This window comes from Typha latifolia, chromosome 1 (genome assembly GCF_019914945.1).
Source record: "Typha latifolia isolate L0001 chromosome 1, TyphaL0001v2, whole genome shotgun sequence".
Taxonomy (NCBI): domain Eukaryota; kingdom Viridiplantae; phylum Streptophyta; class Magnoliopsida; order Poales; family Typhaceae; genus Typha; species Typha latifolia.
Window position 1 is genome coordinate 4,915,863 of NC_133086.1, and position 16,217 is coordinate 4,932,079.

At 36.6% G+C, this 16,217-nt stretch overlaps 3 protein-coding genes across 6 annotated transcripts; 2 read left to right on the forward strand and 1 right to left on the reverse strand.

The window, feature by feature from the left end:
• The first annotated feature begins 850 nt into the window (after positions 1 to 850).
• LOC140780435 (putative serine/threonine-protein kinase) lies at positions 851 to 5,082 on the forward strand. 3 transcript variants are annotated; one of them, XR_012107512.1, is made up of 8 exons: positions 884 to 1,019; positions 1,344 to 1,500; positions 1,744 to 1,859; positions 2,027 to 2,237; positions 2,340 to 2,577; positions 2,809 to 2,956; positions 3,289 to 3,679; positions 4,304 to 4,788. XR_012107512.1 is itself a non-coding variant. In XM_073125996.1 (7 exons), the coding sequence occupies exons 2-7, from the start codon at positions 1,416 to 1,418 to the stop codon at positions 4,625 to 4,627; spliced, it is 1,122 nt and encodes a 373-aa protein (XP_072982097.1). In that variant the 5' UTR covers positions 851 to 1,019; positions 1,344 to 1,415; the 3' UTR covers positions 4,628 to 5,082. The 3 variants fall into 3 exon arrangements, 2 of the variants coding, with proteins under 2 accessions (XP_072982097.1, XP_072982098.1); XM_073125996.1 differs by lacking the exon at positions 3,289 to 3,679 and having other exon boundaries at positions 851 to 1,019; positions 4,304 to 5,082; XM_073125997.1 differs by lacking the exon at positions 3,289 to 3,679 and having other exon boundaries at positions 1,344 to 1,497; positions 4,304 to 5,082.
• On the reverse strand, positions 5,045 to 7,517 carry LOC140780436 (clathrin light chain 1-like). The gene is made up of 3 exons (XM_073125998.1): positions 7,154 to 7,517; positions 5,725 to 5,878; positions 5,045 to 5,636 (listed from the first exon to the last, which is right to left on the reverse strand). The coding sequence occupies exons 1-3, from the start codon at positions 7,402 to 7,404 to the stop codon at positions 5,364 to 5,366; spliced, it is 678 nt and encodes a 225-aa protein (XP_072982099.1). The 5' UTR covers positions 7,405 to 7,517; the 3' UTR covers positions 5,045 to 5,363.
• A 1,238-nt stretch (positions 7,518 to 8,755) lies between these two features.
• On the forward strand, positions 8,756 to 15,861 carry LOC140796600 (sucrose transport protein SUT4). Of its 2 annotated transcripts, none has more exons than XM_073149664.1 (14): positions 8,756 to 9,296; positions 9,795 to 9,860; positions 10,190 to 10,288; positions 10,369 to 10,433; positions 10,524 to 10,608; positions 10,739 to 10,772; positions 10,899 to 10,998; positions 12,370 to 12,445; positions 13,399 to 13,758; positions 13,927 to 14,070; positions 14,537 to 14,770; positions 14,871 to 14,934; positions 15,019 to 15,062; positions 15,372 to 15,861. In XM_073149664.1, the coding sequence occupies exons 1-14, from the start codon at positions 9,003 to 9,005 to the stop codon at positions 15,540 to 15,542; spliced, it is 1,836 nt and encodes a 611-aa protein (XP_073005765.1). In that variant the 5' UTR covers positions 8,756 to 9,002; the 3' UTR covers positions 15,543 to 15,861. The 2 variants fall into 2 exon arrangements, with proteins under 2 accessions (XP_073005765.1, XP_073005771.1); XM_073149670.1 differs by having other exon boundaries at positions 8,766 to 9,296; positions 10,394 to 10,433.
• The last annotated feature ends 356 nt before the right edge of the window (positions 15,862 to 16,217 follow it).

A 16,217-nucleotide genomic window follows, 5' to 3' on the forward strand; every position in this document is an offset into this window, starting at 1 on the left:
AAAAAAAAAAAAGTCCAAACTAAATGGAACGAGTCTTAACCCTTAACACTATATCAGAATTCAAAATAATCCAGAAGCTCACGAAATATTACATTTGACCATAATAGTTTCAATTAATTTCTGATTTCCTTCATACACTCTCTCTCTCTTCCGCTATGAAATAAATAAAATATTCTTTATTCTTTCTGCATGCATGCGGCCGGTTCAGTCCATAGTTAGCCTTTTTCAAATGGATAGTTGCATTTTTTTAATCATTTATCAACCTGAAAGTCGGACAAAGAGCTAGCCGTCCTTAGATATAAAAATACTTAGGCCACACTTAGCCAAACTATTATTAACTAAATCGAGCTGTTAAGCTAAATTATTAAACTATTAAATAATTTTTTTAAAGATGATTGTTATAACTAACAACTCTAGTACGAGCTTGGTTGGTTAATTGATGGATGTATATACGTAGCAACAAAACAAAATAAGTTTCAAATTTCACCCAACGACCTGCAGCTTCCGAAGTACCGCTTTGTACACGGTGTCCTACATATGTAAGTGTAAGAAAATAATACATTTAAAGGTCTTGATTTATGGGCTCTGAAGCTGCCACGTAACCGGTCGAAGCAAAATACCTACATCCAGACTCGATGATTGCATCCCCCCTATTGTTGGACGTCACGATCCCTAGACCCTAGTTCATCGTTTTGTCGTGCCATCGGACGATCGAACGGATCCATTTTGCAAAAAGCCACCTATCAGGAAGTACGCTGAACAATCCAATCATCTTCCTTTTTATTTACAATAAGGACAAAGTTTAGGTGGTTATTTGTCAAAACCAGCAGCTCGTCCTTCCCCAAAGTCCGACGCGGCAACACCACACTATTTAACTACTACCAATCGATAGAGGCGACGAAAGAGGAAAGGAAGCTGAGCTCGATTTAGCTTTCTAATCTCTCGTCTTCTCGATCGCTTCGGGCTTCGGGTTTAGGCAGAAACGTGGAGGCCGAGCTCTTGAGAGCTGGATCTGATAGGTACTGATGTCTTCCTTTCTTTGACCTAATTTTGTCTTAATCACTTCTGTAATCTGTTCTTCTTTCTTCGGAATTTGATCGTGTTTTCTTGGAGTAATCGGTTGTTTGTGCTCTGTAACCATCTTTCGCACTTATTTAAGGAATTTTATGACTCGCGGAGAAGTGGAATTGGATGGCATTCTAATGTAGTGAGTTGTACCTGAAGTGTAGAAGATTATAAGAGTTTTGATCTTGATTTCATCTACTGCTTTCACCATTTCTGTTTTCGAAATTTGAGATGATTGATTCTTTCAGAAAGTAATGAAAAGTTAATCTTCTTTGCAGAGTGTGTCGTTTTTTTTTACTGAAGACGGGTGGGTGATATATGTATAGTTTTGGAAGCTAGCGTACTGCCACATGATGCAATTGGGTGAGAGTTGGTGCTGTTGCTTTGGCGCCTTCAGCAAAAGGAATGGTCCTCATCCTCGGGAAGAGCTAGGTGGTGAGAAATTTTGGCAAAATTATTGTGATGATTAGTCACCAAACAAGATACAGAAATTTGATCGGACATATTAGTTTCCTTCTTTTGCATTTACTTGTCTAATTTCTTTATTGGATTGTGTCTAAGTTTATTCAACACATATTGCAATTTGATGATGTTATTGTAAAAAGACCACCTAGTTTGGTGCCATTGTGACCAGCATACTATGCTTATACTTATTTTCCTTAACGTGTTCCTTTTCAGGTTTTTCTCCAGAGAAGAACATAAAGCTTTTCTCTTATGATGAGGTGAAATCTGCAACAGATAATTTTCATCCAGGCAACAAAATAGGTCAGGGAGGTTTTGGAAAAGTATACAAGGTATTTCGATATCTGGATTCTTGAATTTCAACTGAGTCTACATATATACTTATCTTTTCTTATATCAGATGCCGCAAAGTAGATGTATATCTTGATATTTCCTCATTTCTCTCCATATTTACAACCCCTAATTTGTCGAACTTCCTTTTACTTCTTATATTTGTCAGGGGACCCTTAGAAGTGGAGAAGAAGTTGCAGTAAAGGTCCTTTCTGCAGAATCAAGACAGGGGGTTAAGGAATTCTTGACTGAGATTGATGTAATCACAAATGTAAGGCACCCGAACCTTGTTGAACTAGTAGGTTGCTGCGTTCAAGCTAATAGCCGAATTTTAGTCTATGAGTACCTGGAAAACAGCAGCATTAATCATGCATTATTAGGTAAAATTTTATAACATTTGCCTGAATAAAAGTTCAACTATTCAAATTTCAAGTGAAAAACTGGCAGTTCCACATTTGTCAACCAAGTTTTTCATCTTGCAGGTCATAAGAGTGACCCGAGTAAACTGAATTGGAGCATAAGGTCAGCAATTTGTGTGGGTACTGCTAAAGGTCTCGCCTTTCTCCATGAAGAGCTGGAACCACCTATTGTGCATAGAGACATCAAAGCTAGTAATATTCTCATTGACAGAAATTACGTCCCAAAAATTGGAGACTTCGGTTTGGCTAAGCTGTTCCCAGATAATATCACGCACATCAGTACCCGTGTAGCAGGAACAACGTAAGCTGTAGAAACAAAACATTCTGAACTCGAAAAATTTACCAAAAATTTATTCTGTTATGGATGCAAACTTGCAAGTTTATTAGAAGGATAAAATGGACCCGTTGCATGCTTTGAAGAAGTATTTATGTTTGAAAATTATCAAGTTATTCTACCTAGATTGCTGCTAAACAGAAATAGAATTCAGATAATTTCTGTCTTGCAGTAACTAGATCTGTTCATTACATGCAGCGGTTATTTGGCACCCGAGTATGCATTGCATGGCCAATTAACAAAAAAGGCTGATATATATAGCTTTGGAGTCCTTGTACTTGAAATAATCAGCGGAGAAAGTAGTTCAAAGGCTCTATATTCAGAGGGAAATTTTCTTTTGGACAGGGTGAGTCCATTTTAAACCATTTATTTTATTCTCTTAATTCTCTTAAACTCATCTTCAATAAAAAAAAATGGTTTAGATCTTCCTCGTTGTCTTCTTTCCATCCTGCGGCTTACATTCAGCCTTTTTCGATTACCATGAACTTTGCTTCTACTAGTGTAAACAATAAATTCGCTAGATTTAAAAATTCAATAACTTTCAAAATTGGATACCTCATACACTTCAAAACAACCTTATGATTTTGAGTAATAATTCCATCATAGCCAGAGGCTTTAGAAAAAGTTGGTGTCTTCTGCCAGTGGTGCTTGTAACTTTCTGTGTATATTCACAAACAGGATAGAATACATACGAGAGCAAGATTAATGGGCAAAGCAGTTCCATGGGGCCACTAACTATTGTTGGCCTTGTGAATAAGATGGTATTCAAAATTATTCACTTGGGGAATCATGGAGAGAACAAGGTGATGAGTTCTATTTTACTGGGCTGTAAGCTAAATCAGCAAGCATTATTGGACATCCTCCTAACAGAAGCTCCAAGGGAGCAAGAGCAATAGCGGGCATTGACCACTTGATAGAATAGGCTATGTAAAAGGAATGTGAAACCGCAAAAGTAGGGTATTTTAACTTCTACGGAAGTTAAGATTTGCCCCAAATTGAAGTACGTCAAATAACGAGTGAGGAAAATTAGATAAACTTTGGCTTCATGATGCTGCTTTCTTCATCACAGGTACATCAGATTCAACCCAAAATTTATTTTCCTTGAAATATTTACTCATCGTTATCAAATCCTTGTCTGTCCAAGGTGGATTCCACTACTCTTAAGAGTATACTTAGTCTGGTCAGTACTGTGAGGATGTCTTTTGATTGTTTTCTTGGTAGATAGACGTGTTCTGTGGAATGTTTTGGGGAATTCAATGTATACGACTAATTAGAAAGTTGACAATTTGACCATTTCAGCATAGATGCTCATCTACGGCTCTTTAAGTCTTGCCTGCAATATCTTATCGCAAGGAGTGGTAAGAAAAGAGACTGGCATTTTCACAAGCATTAACTAATATAAGGAGAAACTTTTCTACAAAATTGAACTAGGGAGGAGATCTTTTGGTTGAAAGATTGACTAACGGAACATTACATCATAGGGAATTATATTGATGCCTTGCCTTAATACCACAGTTAGAATATGAACAGATGATGGTTACATCTGAGGTTCAGGAGCTACCCAAGTGATTTCTTTTTTTTTCCTTACATAGGATTCAAAAGTTTCAAACATTTCCTACAAAATATTCTTTCAAATTTTTACCCTCTGCCACACACCTTCTAAGTTTTGTTCATCCAATGTGCTAACTCACAGGCATGGCAGCTTTACCAAGAGGGAAGGCTTCAAGAACTGGTGGATCCAGTGCTGAAAGAATACTCGGAAGAGCAAGTGCTTAGATACACCAAAGTAGCCCTTTTTTGCACCCAGGCGGCAGCTGGACGCCGGCCATCCATGTTGCAGGTTGTAGAGATGCTGTCTAACCCAATCAGAATCAACGAGAACGAGCTGACACCGCCGGGATACACTGATGGCTCCTCCAGTACACGCAGAATTCCAAAAGGAAGAAACTCCAGCAATTCTCCTCCAGATACTTCCTTGTCTAATCCTATTACAATCACTGAAATGATTCCAAGGTGACACATGAACAAAGAGAGGACGCAGTGCCAGTGTCATACTATTCATTTTGAAGTCTTCGTATCCTCCATAAAAATTCTCTCAGCTCAATTTGATGCATTAACATCTGATGTGAGAAAGTGACAATAAATTCAACTCCTGCTGCCACACGTTTAAGCACGAAATGTTTTTATCATGTTGCATTGATAGCGTGTAAGCAGGGGTGAGGGGACATTTATAGCAGCCATGAAATGAGTGCTCATATTTCCTACATCCGAGGGTGCTGAGTCTTAACCATCCGGGAGATGGAATGTCGTGCATGCATTTCTCTTCCATGTAGCCATTTATTTGTTTATTGCATGAGTTATTAGACAACGTGCAGAAAATGCACCTGATGTAATTGTAAATTTATCTAATTGGAAAACTTGTGGCATTTGTACATTTCAATAGAGAACATATGATATTTCCTTCTATACAAATTTAGGGGAAAACCCAGCTTTACATGAAACATCAAACACATTACATAATTGAAATTCTCAAGTTCTTACACTCATATAAGAAGACATCTCTACTGGTAAAAGCACATCGACATCCTGATTAGAGAAAAAGAGCACTACAGAGACCAAGCACTAGAGATAAAATGAAACTAATACAAAAGATCATCAAAGATAGAAATGCAACTCGATAAAAAGATCTTTACAAAATGAGGCAAGACAAGAAGACCAACTGATTATGAACAAAAAGAAGTGCTTCACCTCAGCTACGAGACAGCAGCTGCAGCTGCAGGAGGTGAGAACTTTGGGGTGAGCTGCGGAGCATGCTTTAGCTTCAACACTATCTGCCGCATCCTCGACAGGTCAGTTGGCTTGCCAGGTTTAGGGCCCTGAATGAAAATAATGGAAGGCTTATTCTCCTTATCTTTCTTCCCCTTCTTCTCAATGTTGGCCATCTCATTCGGAATGAGCTCAGATATTGCTTTCCAGTAGTGCTTGTCGGCATTAGCGTAGAACTCTTCCCTATTGGCTAGAAAAATCTGGGCCAAGAAGAAAGACATATAATTGAGCAAATTGTGCTGATGAGGTTACAGATCAAACACAACTGAGAACTTTTATATAAAAAACCTTCTCTTTTTCTCTGTTCAAGGCCTTGTTTGTCTCTCGGTTCAGTATTCTATTCTCATATAAAGCTCGCTTGTAGTCATCAGCTTCAGTGGTTATTTCAGTGCGGAGCACCTTTTCCATTCTCTCTTTCTCCTCAAGAATAATATCATTTTGCCTGCAAGTGTGATAGTAGCATTCAGTCTCTTCCTCCGACAGATTACAACTTTTCTCTTCAATAGGCTACAACTTAACACGAGGAAGTAATTTGTAGGTAATTTATTGTCATATTTATTTCTATGGTTAACACTGATATTGGCCATAACCATAGATTATCCGTTCAAAACAACAAACAGAACCAGCAAGAAACACTTTGATCAATCACTAATGGGTTGGTAAAATGAAATATTGGCGACTTTAGTGACAATTCTTGTTTGATTTTTTTATCAGAACCTAAATTCTAGCATATGGATAAATGACAAGAATAAGGTTATAAGAGATAACCACTGCCAAATTTATTTTCAGTAGCAGCATTTCACATCTGCAAAGGAACAAAAAAAGAATACACGAAAGAGAACTGCTATCATAACTTTAGCTCACACATCGTCTTCTATATCACGCTTCCTATGCTTCAAACAATCAAAGAATACCAAATTGACTATTCCAAGTGCTAGGGGTGTAAATGAGCTGAGCTCAGCTCAAATCAGCTCAAGAGTTGAATTTTCTCAGCTTGAGCTCGATTTGAATTAGAAAAGCTCAGCTCGGCTCATCTCCAGCTCGACGAGGCTCAAGCTCGGCTCGATAGCTCGATGGGCTTACTAAGCCGAGCCCGATATACATAATAGAAGAAGTTCTGAAAGCTAAATAATTAAAAAAATAGAAATCCTAAAATATAAAATTAGCACATCTAATACAGAACCAGTAAATAATTAACATAAAAATCCTAATCATTCGTGTGAATATATTATAATGTTATGCATCCAACTTAAATTAATATATATATATATAGTATCGAGCCTAATTGAGCCAGAGCTCGAGCGAGCCAATGTTAGCTCAGCTCGGCTCATTTAGAACTTAGCCTTATTTCCAACCAGTTTGCAACTTCAAAACTACAGGGGCGCGCGATCGTATATTCGTATGTATCGCTCGGCTTCGTCCCGAACCCAAAGATTCCATATTCTCATGGCGATAGATATATAATAACTTACACAAAAATATTTGTCCAGAATCTCTAAAAAGGCTTCCGTTGAGTAATCGAACTATAGAAATAAACCAACATCAAACTTAAGAAATTTATTGAGTAATCCATCATATCTATTCAAAACACTACCTAAAAAGATATGATTGAGACAGTTCGTATGTACCATGATACCAAATGTTCTAATCGATAGCTTTCACCAACCATCGAAGCATCTATTAATGGAGCGAATAAAACAAAAAATAGGTGTCTCACCTGCGCCATTCCCGAAGAACGAACCCCTCCTCCGGCTCCATCTCACTCATCGGACGAAGGACCGGGCCACCGGAAGCAAAGATCTTATCCTGATCCATCTCGCCGTCGGACTCCTCGTTCGATCCCGTCATCGCGGAGGGGAGATGCTTCGCGGAGAAGCCTGGGAGCGGATCGGAGATAGCGATCGTATCCGTGGAGTATTCGTCGTCGTCGTCTTCTTCGTCGGTGAAATTATCGGAAGAGGAATCCATCGATAACTGATCGAGAAGCGGTGTGATGAACCAGGATCTCAACCAGTCACCTCTGCCTATTTAATTTCACAATTTAGAGAGAGAACGAATATTAAAGATAAAACTAAGTGCGCATATTTTTAAAAAACTAAGCATATTTTATTATACTATGTACACTAAAATTTATTATTATAAGTAAAAAAAATTAAATAGAATTAAATGCAAAAGTCTCGATATATTAGAATTGGTATGTAATATTTTATTTCTTTAAACAATTTATTTAGGTGATTGATTACATAAAAAGAACAATATAGAATCAAAACTTTGGATCAACTCGTACAAATTTTTATTTCAGTGGAGCAATTTATAACCGTGGTAATTAATTGATATAATTCTTATCAATATAATTAATATAAGTTTATAATTATGGAGAATAATTTTTGAATTATTATAAAGCAATACCACATCATAGAAATCTTTATTTATGAAAAAAAAAGGGAAATTATATGGAACCAAATTTTTTAAAATTCAAATAGCTTAAAAACATGGACATTTTCTATGAATATATATTTTATTTTATGGAATATATAAAAATAGATTTACAACAATCAATTCTAAAATAAATTTGTAGCATCTTTTTGTAACATTGGCTATAACTATGATTATGACAATGATATCCTCCTATATGACATAAGAGATAAAAGCTTACAACTAGGATATCTTAAGATATTTTAGTTATGGTGTTGCTTAGCATGAGTTCATTATGTGAGAAATAAAACTTTAATAATATTATAATTTAACTCGAGAACATATTATGAATCCATTATTTGCCAATCTTAATGAGAGAGAAAAGTATCACACTTTGAATTATTTATGAGAAATAAGAGGAAGATATACATTATAGTATTTTTGCATCCTTCTTTCTTACTGAAAAATGACATAATTTTGCACGATAACCTAATATTATACTACACTCTTAGAAGAATTAAAAAATATATACAATTTATCTTTTATAATATCTAAACGGTAGCCCTTTTAAAGTGGAGATGATCTTAAACTGTTCAAGAGTAAATGTCTTTATATTTAGAAAAAAAATTAGCTCCTTGTCGATCCAATATCTAAGCTTGAGGCACATTATATGTATTTATTTTATTTAATTTAGTAAGTAAATTTAATTTTTCGCGTCTTGTGGGTTCCACCTTGAATAATTCTCGAAATTTTATTGGGCCAGCTGCCCAGCTCCCTTCAGATTGCCGCAAAGAAGTGAGAAATAACGCGAGTCAACAATTCCATCCATGTCCGTCCGATCCCCCCCTCCACGTGACCCCGCGACCACATACTTAGCGCTCGAATTCTCCCTCCCTTGACAGTTAACACACCCCCACCGCGACGGAACTCATCTCTCTCTCTCTCTCTCTCTCTCTCTCTCTCTCTCTCTCTCTCTCTCTCTCTCTCTCTCTCTCTCTCTCTCTCTCAAATCCACCACCTCCTTCTCCATCCTCTCCCTTCTCTCACTCTCAGATCTCGCCGTCAAGAAACCCTAATCCTATATCAAATCCTCGATCTCTTCCTCGATCTACCAGCACCTGTCTCCCAGATCCAGATACGGATCCGACGAGATGAGCGGGGTCTCGATCCGGGTGCCATACCGGCATCTCAACGAGGCAGATATCGAGCTCGTCCACCTCGACGGAGATCGGAATGGAGAGATCGATGAGATCTCTAGGGCTTCCACAGCCATCCCGATCTCCTCGCCCTTGCCTTCGTCTTCTTCCTCGCCGACGAGTACGAGTTCTCCTTCGCGGGGGAAGCCGAGGATTAGCATGAGGACGCTGGTGCTGAGTTGCATGGTCGGCGCTGGGGTCCAGTTCGGGTGGGCGTTGCAGCTCTCGCTCTTGACCCCTTACATCCAGGTGAGCTTTTAGATCTGTCGGAAGGACTTTTGTGTTTGTGTGGGAGCATCAACAGATCTATAATCATTGAGATGTCTGATGTCATGCAGTGGATTTTGGAATAGGATATGTATATCTTGATGAAAGGAAAGAGCATTCCATTCTAACGAAGCGTAGATCTTAGTTTAAAGTTTGTTTAATCTTGTTATTATAGTGGTTTATTAAATTATAGGCTTGGCACTGAATTGAATTCTTTGCGGCAATTATTGATCCTATGTGGAATTTTGTTTTTTCATTGTTTTGATGTTGTTCTTGAACTAATTTTTATCTTTTTAAGAATTCTATGATTTTTATCCATATCAATTATGCAAACTGAATGTGATGTTTTTCTCAGTGGCGTATATTTAATTATTCTAAATTTTCCTTTGGTGCACTTAATTTATTATAGTTGGATAAGTTCTGTAGAATGCAAATAAGGCAGAAGTTGATATTGATATTACTACTCTCTTATTGGCGCAGACACTAGGAATACAACATGCCTTCTCTTCATTCATTTGGCTTTGCGGGCCTATTACTGGCTTTGTGGTAAGTTTTGGCATCTATGTCCTTTAATTAGGTATCACTTGTTGATTTCTACATGCCATTTAAAATGATATATATCTTGATATTTGATATTTTGATTGCTTTGTAAAGTTGCATTAGAAATTTTTATGCAGATGTGCCTTTTCAAATTGCCTCTATAAACAGCATGATTGTTTAGCAGTGATAGTGATAGGATTTAAGTCTTCAATCTTCCCAAATCTTTCTGTTTGCTGTTATAACTTTTCTATATTGCTGACTTTCTGGAAATAATTTTGTACTAAGGCCTCATATATATATTTGACATGTCCTTTTTTTATCCCTTCATTTGCCAGGTTCAACCATGTGTTGGTATATGGAGTGATAAATGCCATTCGAAGTATGGAAGGAGGCGACCGTTTATCTTTGTTGGATGTATCATGATCTGTCTCGCTGTGAGTGTTGAAATATACTGATGTCATGTTTTACTTGTTCTTTCATTGCCCTGATTATATAAAATTTGATTGGCAATTAGGTAACTTTAATAGGGTTTTCTGCAGACATAGGGTACTTCTTTGGTGATACTACTGAACATTGCAGGTAATTTTTAACTTGTCTAAATAATCATGTATCATGTATTCATCTAGAAGTTTTCTCCCCCCTTTTTAAGCTAATCCGTTGCATATGCAGCACTTACAAAGGTCCACGATGGCGAGCGGCTGCTGTGTTTATTATTGGCTTTTGGATGTTGGATCTCGCCAACAATACAGTGCAAGTAAGACTATTTAAAATTTTCCACTGCTCTTTTGTAATAATCCCAACTTGTGTTGGTACCACAAATTCACACCAAGCCAAGTCACATGCAGCTTGAATACTTTCTCATTGTGTGGTTGTATAAAATGTAGGGTCCAGCCCGTGCTCTTTTGGCTGATCTTTCAGGTGAATATTACTCTTGGCTTTGCTTTACTGCAAATTAGGTCTACATTAATATTTGGTGTATACAACCATGGACAAACCTAACCTTCTAGAGTTCTAGTGATTTGATTCCCAAATATACTGTTGCAGGCCCCGACCAATGTAACTCTGCAAATGCAATATTTTGTTCTTGGATGGCACTTGGAAATATTCTAGGATTTTCATCTGGTGCTAGTGGAAATTGGCACAGGTACATCAGATATGATAGATTTAAAGTAATTCTGTTTTTGAAGTGCATATGATATTGTAATGTCTCTTTGATGAATAGTCTTATTAAATAAGAGTAATTTCTTACTTCTAATTGATGGGTATTGTAAGTTGTTAACTAAAATGTTAAGGTGATTATATATAGGACAGAAGGACATGATGGAGACCTTGATATCCTTATCATTTTGTTTTGTCAAACCTAATCAAAATGATGCATTATAGAAGATATGAAGCAAGGACACTCGCCTGAGTCACTTAATGTAGCTGCACAGTTCATAGAACTAAAAAGACATTTAACTAGTCCAAGTAGACCATGTTAACCAGTTCTTGTGCTTCCCAAGAGATATTATCCAAGCTAATAATCTCGAGATTTTGTGTTTATTTACTGTAGGGCATATCCTTTGTTTTCCTATTCTAAACTTTAAAAGTGAAGAGGGTATAACACTGTCTTTTGGTTTGGGATTAATAAGAGATCAATTTATCGCCAGCCATATCATGTGCACATTATAGATGTTCTGATTCTTCAACTAGTATGAATGTGACGGGTTAACAGTAATCTTGTTCAAATCCTTGCACTTCAGAAATGATATCAAGAGTTCCACAGTATTTTTTCCATGCACTATTGCGATTTAATCATTAGGATTTAGGATATCAAACATAAAGACAAAGATTCCATTTGTCACCTCGTCATTGTCCTATTATCTATCATTGCATCAATTTTACCACCTATAGCCTCTAGAGATTTTTTAACCCCAGTTTGAAAAAGATCAATTGTCTTTCGCTTGGCAAAAGAAATTTGAGAACACGAAAGGAACTGTTCTTCATCAACCTTAGCCTCTAACAAGGTTTGGCCCCAATTATGCCAATAAAAAATTCGTCCCTTACATAATATAGAAATTTTTTTCTGCAATACTGAATTATCCGGTAGTCTCACACCTCACAGTCTTGTGGATCAATACATTTAAGCTAGTTCATCTTGGAACTCTTCTTCAAGGATTTATCATTCAAACCATTCAACTTTTACCCTCTTTGATTTCTTAATCTAGAAGCCTGCAGGGTTAACACTCTCACTTTAATTCCTGTCCTTTCTGGCATTATTCTGACAGAGCTTTACACAGCAATATGCCAAAATGACGCCGCCTTTAGTCTGATGACTATTTTCTTAGGCCATGCACTGCCTTTAGTCTGATGACTATTTTCATTGTCATACAAGAGGCAGTTGTGCTATATGTTATCTTTCTTTATGTGAGTTCTGCAGTGACCCAATTAAATATTCGGCATCCTTTCACTATTATTATGCTAGCATTCTACAGTGATGCCCTTTCAGTCAGTCCTAAGTTGCATCATTCTGCAGGTGGTTTCCATTTTTGACAACAAAAGCTTGCTGTGAAGTTTGTGGGAATTTGAAAGCTGCCTTTTTGGTTGCTGTGGTGAGCTCTCATATTAACATTAAAAAGCTTTTATATGGTTTTTCTCTACATGCCTCTTTTTATTTGTTTCACTATTTAACTTAATTAGTCAGTGTGGAGGAAAAAGTATGCAAAACTGACTAAAATATTCTAGTGACATTTTTCCTTTTGCTTTTAGTATCTTGCATATTTAAAGTGAATATTAGGCTATTATAATTTATCGTTGTTACACTTTTAGAAGATGTGCTCATACAATGTTGCTAATGAATGGATATTGAAAATATTTGCCAAATTACTAACATGTGGAAGATTCATCCAAGGCAGGTGCTCGGTGTAGTCATTAATTACTGTCTTACAACAAGTCCAGAGGTTGTTTTCTGAATTTTTGACATAGTTTGTCTCCACTGAGTAAGATGTGGTTCACAACACTGAAAGTTCTTATTGAACACTTAAGAGTAGATTAAGATTGTTGAGCTAATACATTGTCAGTTTATGATCCTACCATGCTCGTTGTCAAAGTCTACTGCTGGAAAAGTTATAGAAATGTTCAAAATGAAAATTCTTTTCTAAAACTTCTTTAATAGTTCTCTTTGACTTAGTGACTTGTTAATTCATTGAAGTCTTATTTCTCTGTAGAATCTGATACATTATGTTGCTTACTGCTTTTAGTTTTCTTTTCTTTCTGTTTTTGGGGTCCTGAATAGAATTTAGCTTCTTTTGGTGTTCTCCAATCTTGTGATATATCAACATTGGTTAGAATTGGAAGTTTCTTATCTTTTTTCTTGCTTGATTTTTGGTTTGCCTAATCATTTTCTATTATTTACCCATCCTGAGTTTTTAAATCCTAATAGTTGTGCTGCCACAATGTCTAGGCGTCAGCTACTATTTAGATGTCATTCTTTATAACTTTTTATTCTTGAAATTGCAACGCATTCATTTGATGGAGTTTGAGAAGAATGTTATCATGTACGCAGGTGTTCCTCCTCTTCTGTATGCTTGTCACTCTATACTTTGCTAAAGAAGTTCAGTTGGAAGCTAACCCTGTGCACCACTTATCTGATTCTTCCCCTCTACTTCAGAATTCCCAACAAAATAAACATGATTCATCATATGAAAGCAATGGGAAGTTACATAACGGTCAAAATTCTGAAAGCAATATGTTGGTGGGTAAAGCTATTGCAGATGATTCTATGATGTTTGATTATGATGTGAAGAGGAACCCTGTTGAAACTCTTAATGATGGACCTGGAGCTGTTTTGGTTAATATCTTAACAAGCTTGAGACACTTACCATCTGGAATGCATTCCGTGCTTCTTGTCATGGCTCTTACCTGGGTATGTAATTGACAATTGAAGAAAGCAATTCTTTCCGTGTAATTAAATTCTCTTTATGTTGCTTCACACTTCAAAAGTTTTTGTTAGCTCGCTTTATGGATTCACTGACCTTATTTAGTAGAATATTTGATGATGACCAGGCCCAATTTCTTTTGCTTGATTGTGCAGCTGTCATGGTTTCCCTTTTTCCTTTTTGACACGGACTGGATGGGACGTGAAGTCTACCATGGGGATCCAAGTGGGAATTCAACTCAGAGGCTTGATTATCAAAATGGTGTGAGAGAAGGTGCAATTGGTTTGCTATTGAATTCTGTAAGAACTCGTGAGCAATTAGTTTAGTATGTTTTAACTGCACATATATATGAATATATTCTGTTTAAATTTTTGTAACGCATAACTCGGTCCTCCCTGCTGCAAGTAAGGTCCACACTATTCATGGTGATTTCTATGATTTAAATATTTAATTTCATAAGTGAAATCTTCCTAACAGTTTGACATAAATGTCAAGTTAGCGATAGATGTATTGCTGCCCCAATAACATAAGAAAAGGTTAAGTTGATTCCCAGTCAGCAAAAATCTTAACTAATGAATTACATTTGGCTGCTTAGTGACATACAAATTCCAAGTTTATCCATTGAAATACTCCATATAATTGCAACAGGGTAACCAGGGATAATCATGATACTAAGTATGTTTAGGCACATGCACAGCAGCATACATATTTGTAATTATAAACATTACTGGGAGCGTGAATCTAATTTCTTTTTTTTTCGATTAGGTTGTTCTTGGTGTTAGCTCTTTCCTAATCGACCCAATGTGTCGTTCAATTGGTGCAAGATTAGTCTGGGCAATGAGCAACTTCACTGTGTTTATCTGCATGGCTGCCACAACAATATTAAGTTTGCTGTCAGTTGGTAACTATTCTAATGGCATTCAGCACATTATTGGAGGGAACAAGGCAATCAGGATTGCTGCTTTGGTGATTTTTTCACTTCTTGGATTTCCTCTCGCTGTAAGCATCAAGTGACACAATAAATTTGGCATCCATTGTTGCTCATAGTTGTTAAGGGATTGTGGATTCACTTCTCTCTTGCTCTTCCTGCATGGTGCAGATCACATATAGTGTTCCATTCTCCGTGACTGCAGAGTTGACTGCCGGAACAGGAGGTGGACAAGGTTTGTCCTCTGACTGTAATTTCTCCCGCCATTTCCCCGACCTTTCTAGTTCTCGGTCTCAGTGATGCATTTGTCTGCTTGTAGGTTTGGCTACTGGGGTTCTAAATCTTGCAATCGTCGTTCCTCAGGTTTGTCAATATCTTTTCTGCTTATCCAAATTGTTTGCATCTAATACCTGCTAGGACATGCTCCTCGTCTTCCAAATATGACAAATTTAATTTTGGGTCACCCACTAGCCATAAACTTAACCTTGTGCATAGCCGTACACTGCAGGAAATTTTTAAATCTCTGCATAAGTAGGATAATGGAAGAGAAAAGAGCAGTAGTCTAATTGATTATAAATTTCTTGAAATACAAAATTTATCTCTTTTTGCCATGTTATAGAGAAGCAAAATTTTTGAGAAAGATTCATCAAACTTTCCATGATGTGCTTGCAGATGATAGTATCCATCGGTGCCGGTCCTTGGGATGCTCTATTTGGAGGAGGAAACATCCCTGCCTTTGCCGTTGCTTCTGTATTTTCCTTAGCTGCTGGCATTCTTGCGATTCTCAAGCTACCGAGACTTTCAAGTTCCTACAGTTCTGCTGGCTTCCATGGATTTGGTTGATCCCCCAATCAACCCATATATAGAGTTTACTTGATCGCCACCAAATCTCATTCCTATTCATTCATGCCAATTCATTTTTCTATTATTTTCTAGCATTTAGATGAGATATAAATAGATATGAAGTAATCCTTCAAGATGTAATTTGTCACAGGGAGAGAGAGTACATACAGTTGCACATTAAGCAGCGATCCTGAGTTTGAACACCACCATTAGGGCAACCACTCAACGATATTCTTTGAGCTTGTATCATAATAATAGCCGTATTAAATATCCTGTACTTTTGAAAAAGGAATTGGTAGAAGGACTACCATTTCAATCACTTATCTCAGTAAGAAAGAAATTATTTTAGTATTAGTTTTGTAATTAATAAATAATCAGTTATTTCAATACTAATTTATTAATATCTAGTTTTCTCTTCTTTTCTCTTTAATTAATATTTTTATATTTACTATTTTGTTTTTAAAAAGACGATACTTTAATTAACTATCATTTCAAATTTTTTTTTCTCTTTTTTCTATTTATTCATTATAAAAGGTATTTTAGACACGTGTCAAATTATAAAGTTAACTCTGTATCTTATTAAATGTAATTATTATACATTATACTAGTTTACAAGTAAACGCTAATAAAATTTTAGCAAAGGCAATGCTCCGTAAATCTGACATCACTGCTGCA

Excerpts from the sequence above, each read along its gene's own strand:
- LOC140780436 (XM_073125998.1), bottom strand. The coding sequence starts at position 7,404 with ATGGATTCCTCTTCCGATAATTTCACCGACGAAGAAGACGACGACGAC. Across the intron at positions 5,879-7,153 it reads GTTCTTCGGGAATGGCGCAG|GCAAAATGATATTATTCTTG; the intron begins GTGAGACACCTA and ends TCACACTTGCAG. Across the intron at positions 5,637-5,724 it reads TGAACAGAGAAAAAGAGAAG|ATTTTTCTAGCCAATAGGGA; the intron begins GTTTTTTATATA and ends TTCTTGGCCCAG.
- LOC140796600 (XM_073149664.1), top strand. The coding sequence starts at position 9,003 with ATGAGCGGGGTCTCGATCCGGGTGCCATACCGGCATCTCAACGAGGCA. Across the intron at positions 10,609-10,738 it reads TCGCCAACAATACAGTGCAA|GGTCCAGCCCGTGCTCTTTT; the intron begins GTAAGACTATTT and ends TATAAAATGTAG. Across the intron at positions 10,999-12,369 it reads GCTAGTGGAAATTGGCACAG|GTGGTTTCCATTTTTGACAA; the intron begins GTACATCAGATA and ends ATCATTCTGCAG.
- LOC140780435 (XM_073125996.1), top strand. The coding sequence starts at position 1,416 with ATGATGCAATTGGGTGAGAGTTGGTGCTGTTGCTTTGGCGCCTTCAGC. Across the intron at positions 1,501-1,743 it reads TCCTCGGGAAGAGCTAGGTG|GTTTTTCTCCAGAGAAGAAC; the intron begins GTGAGAAATTTT and ends GTTCCTTTTCAG. Across the intron at positions 1,860-2,026 it reads GTTTTGGAAAAGTATACAAG|GGGACCCTTAGAAGTGGAGA; the intron begins GTATTTCGATAT and ends TATATTTGTCAG.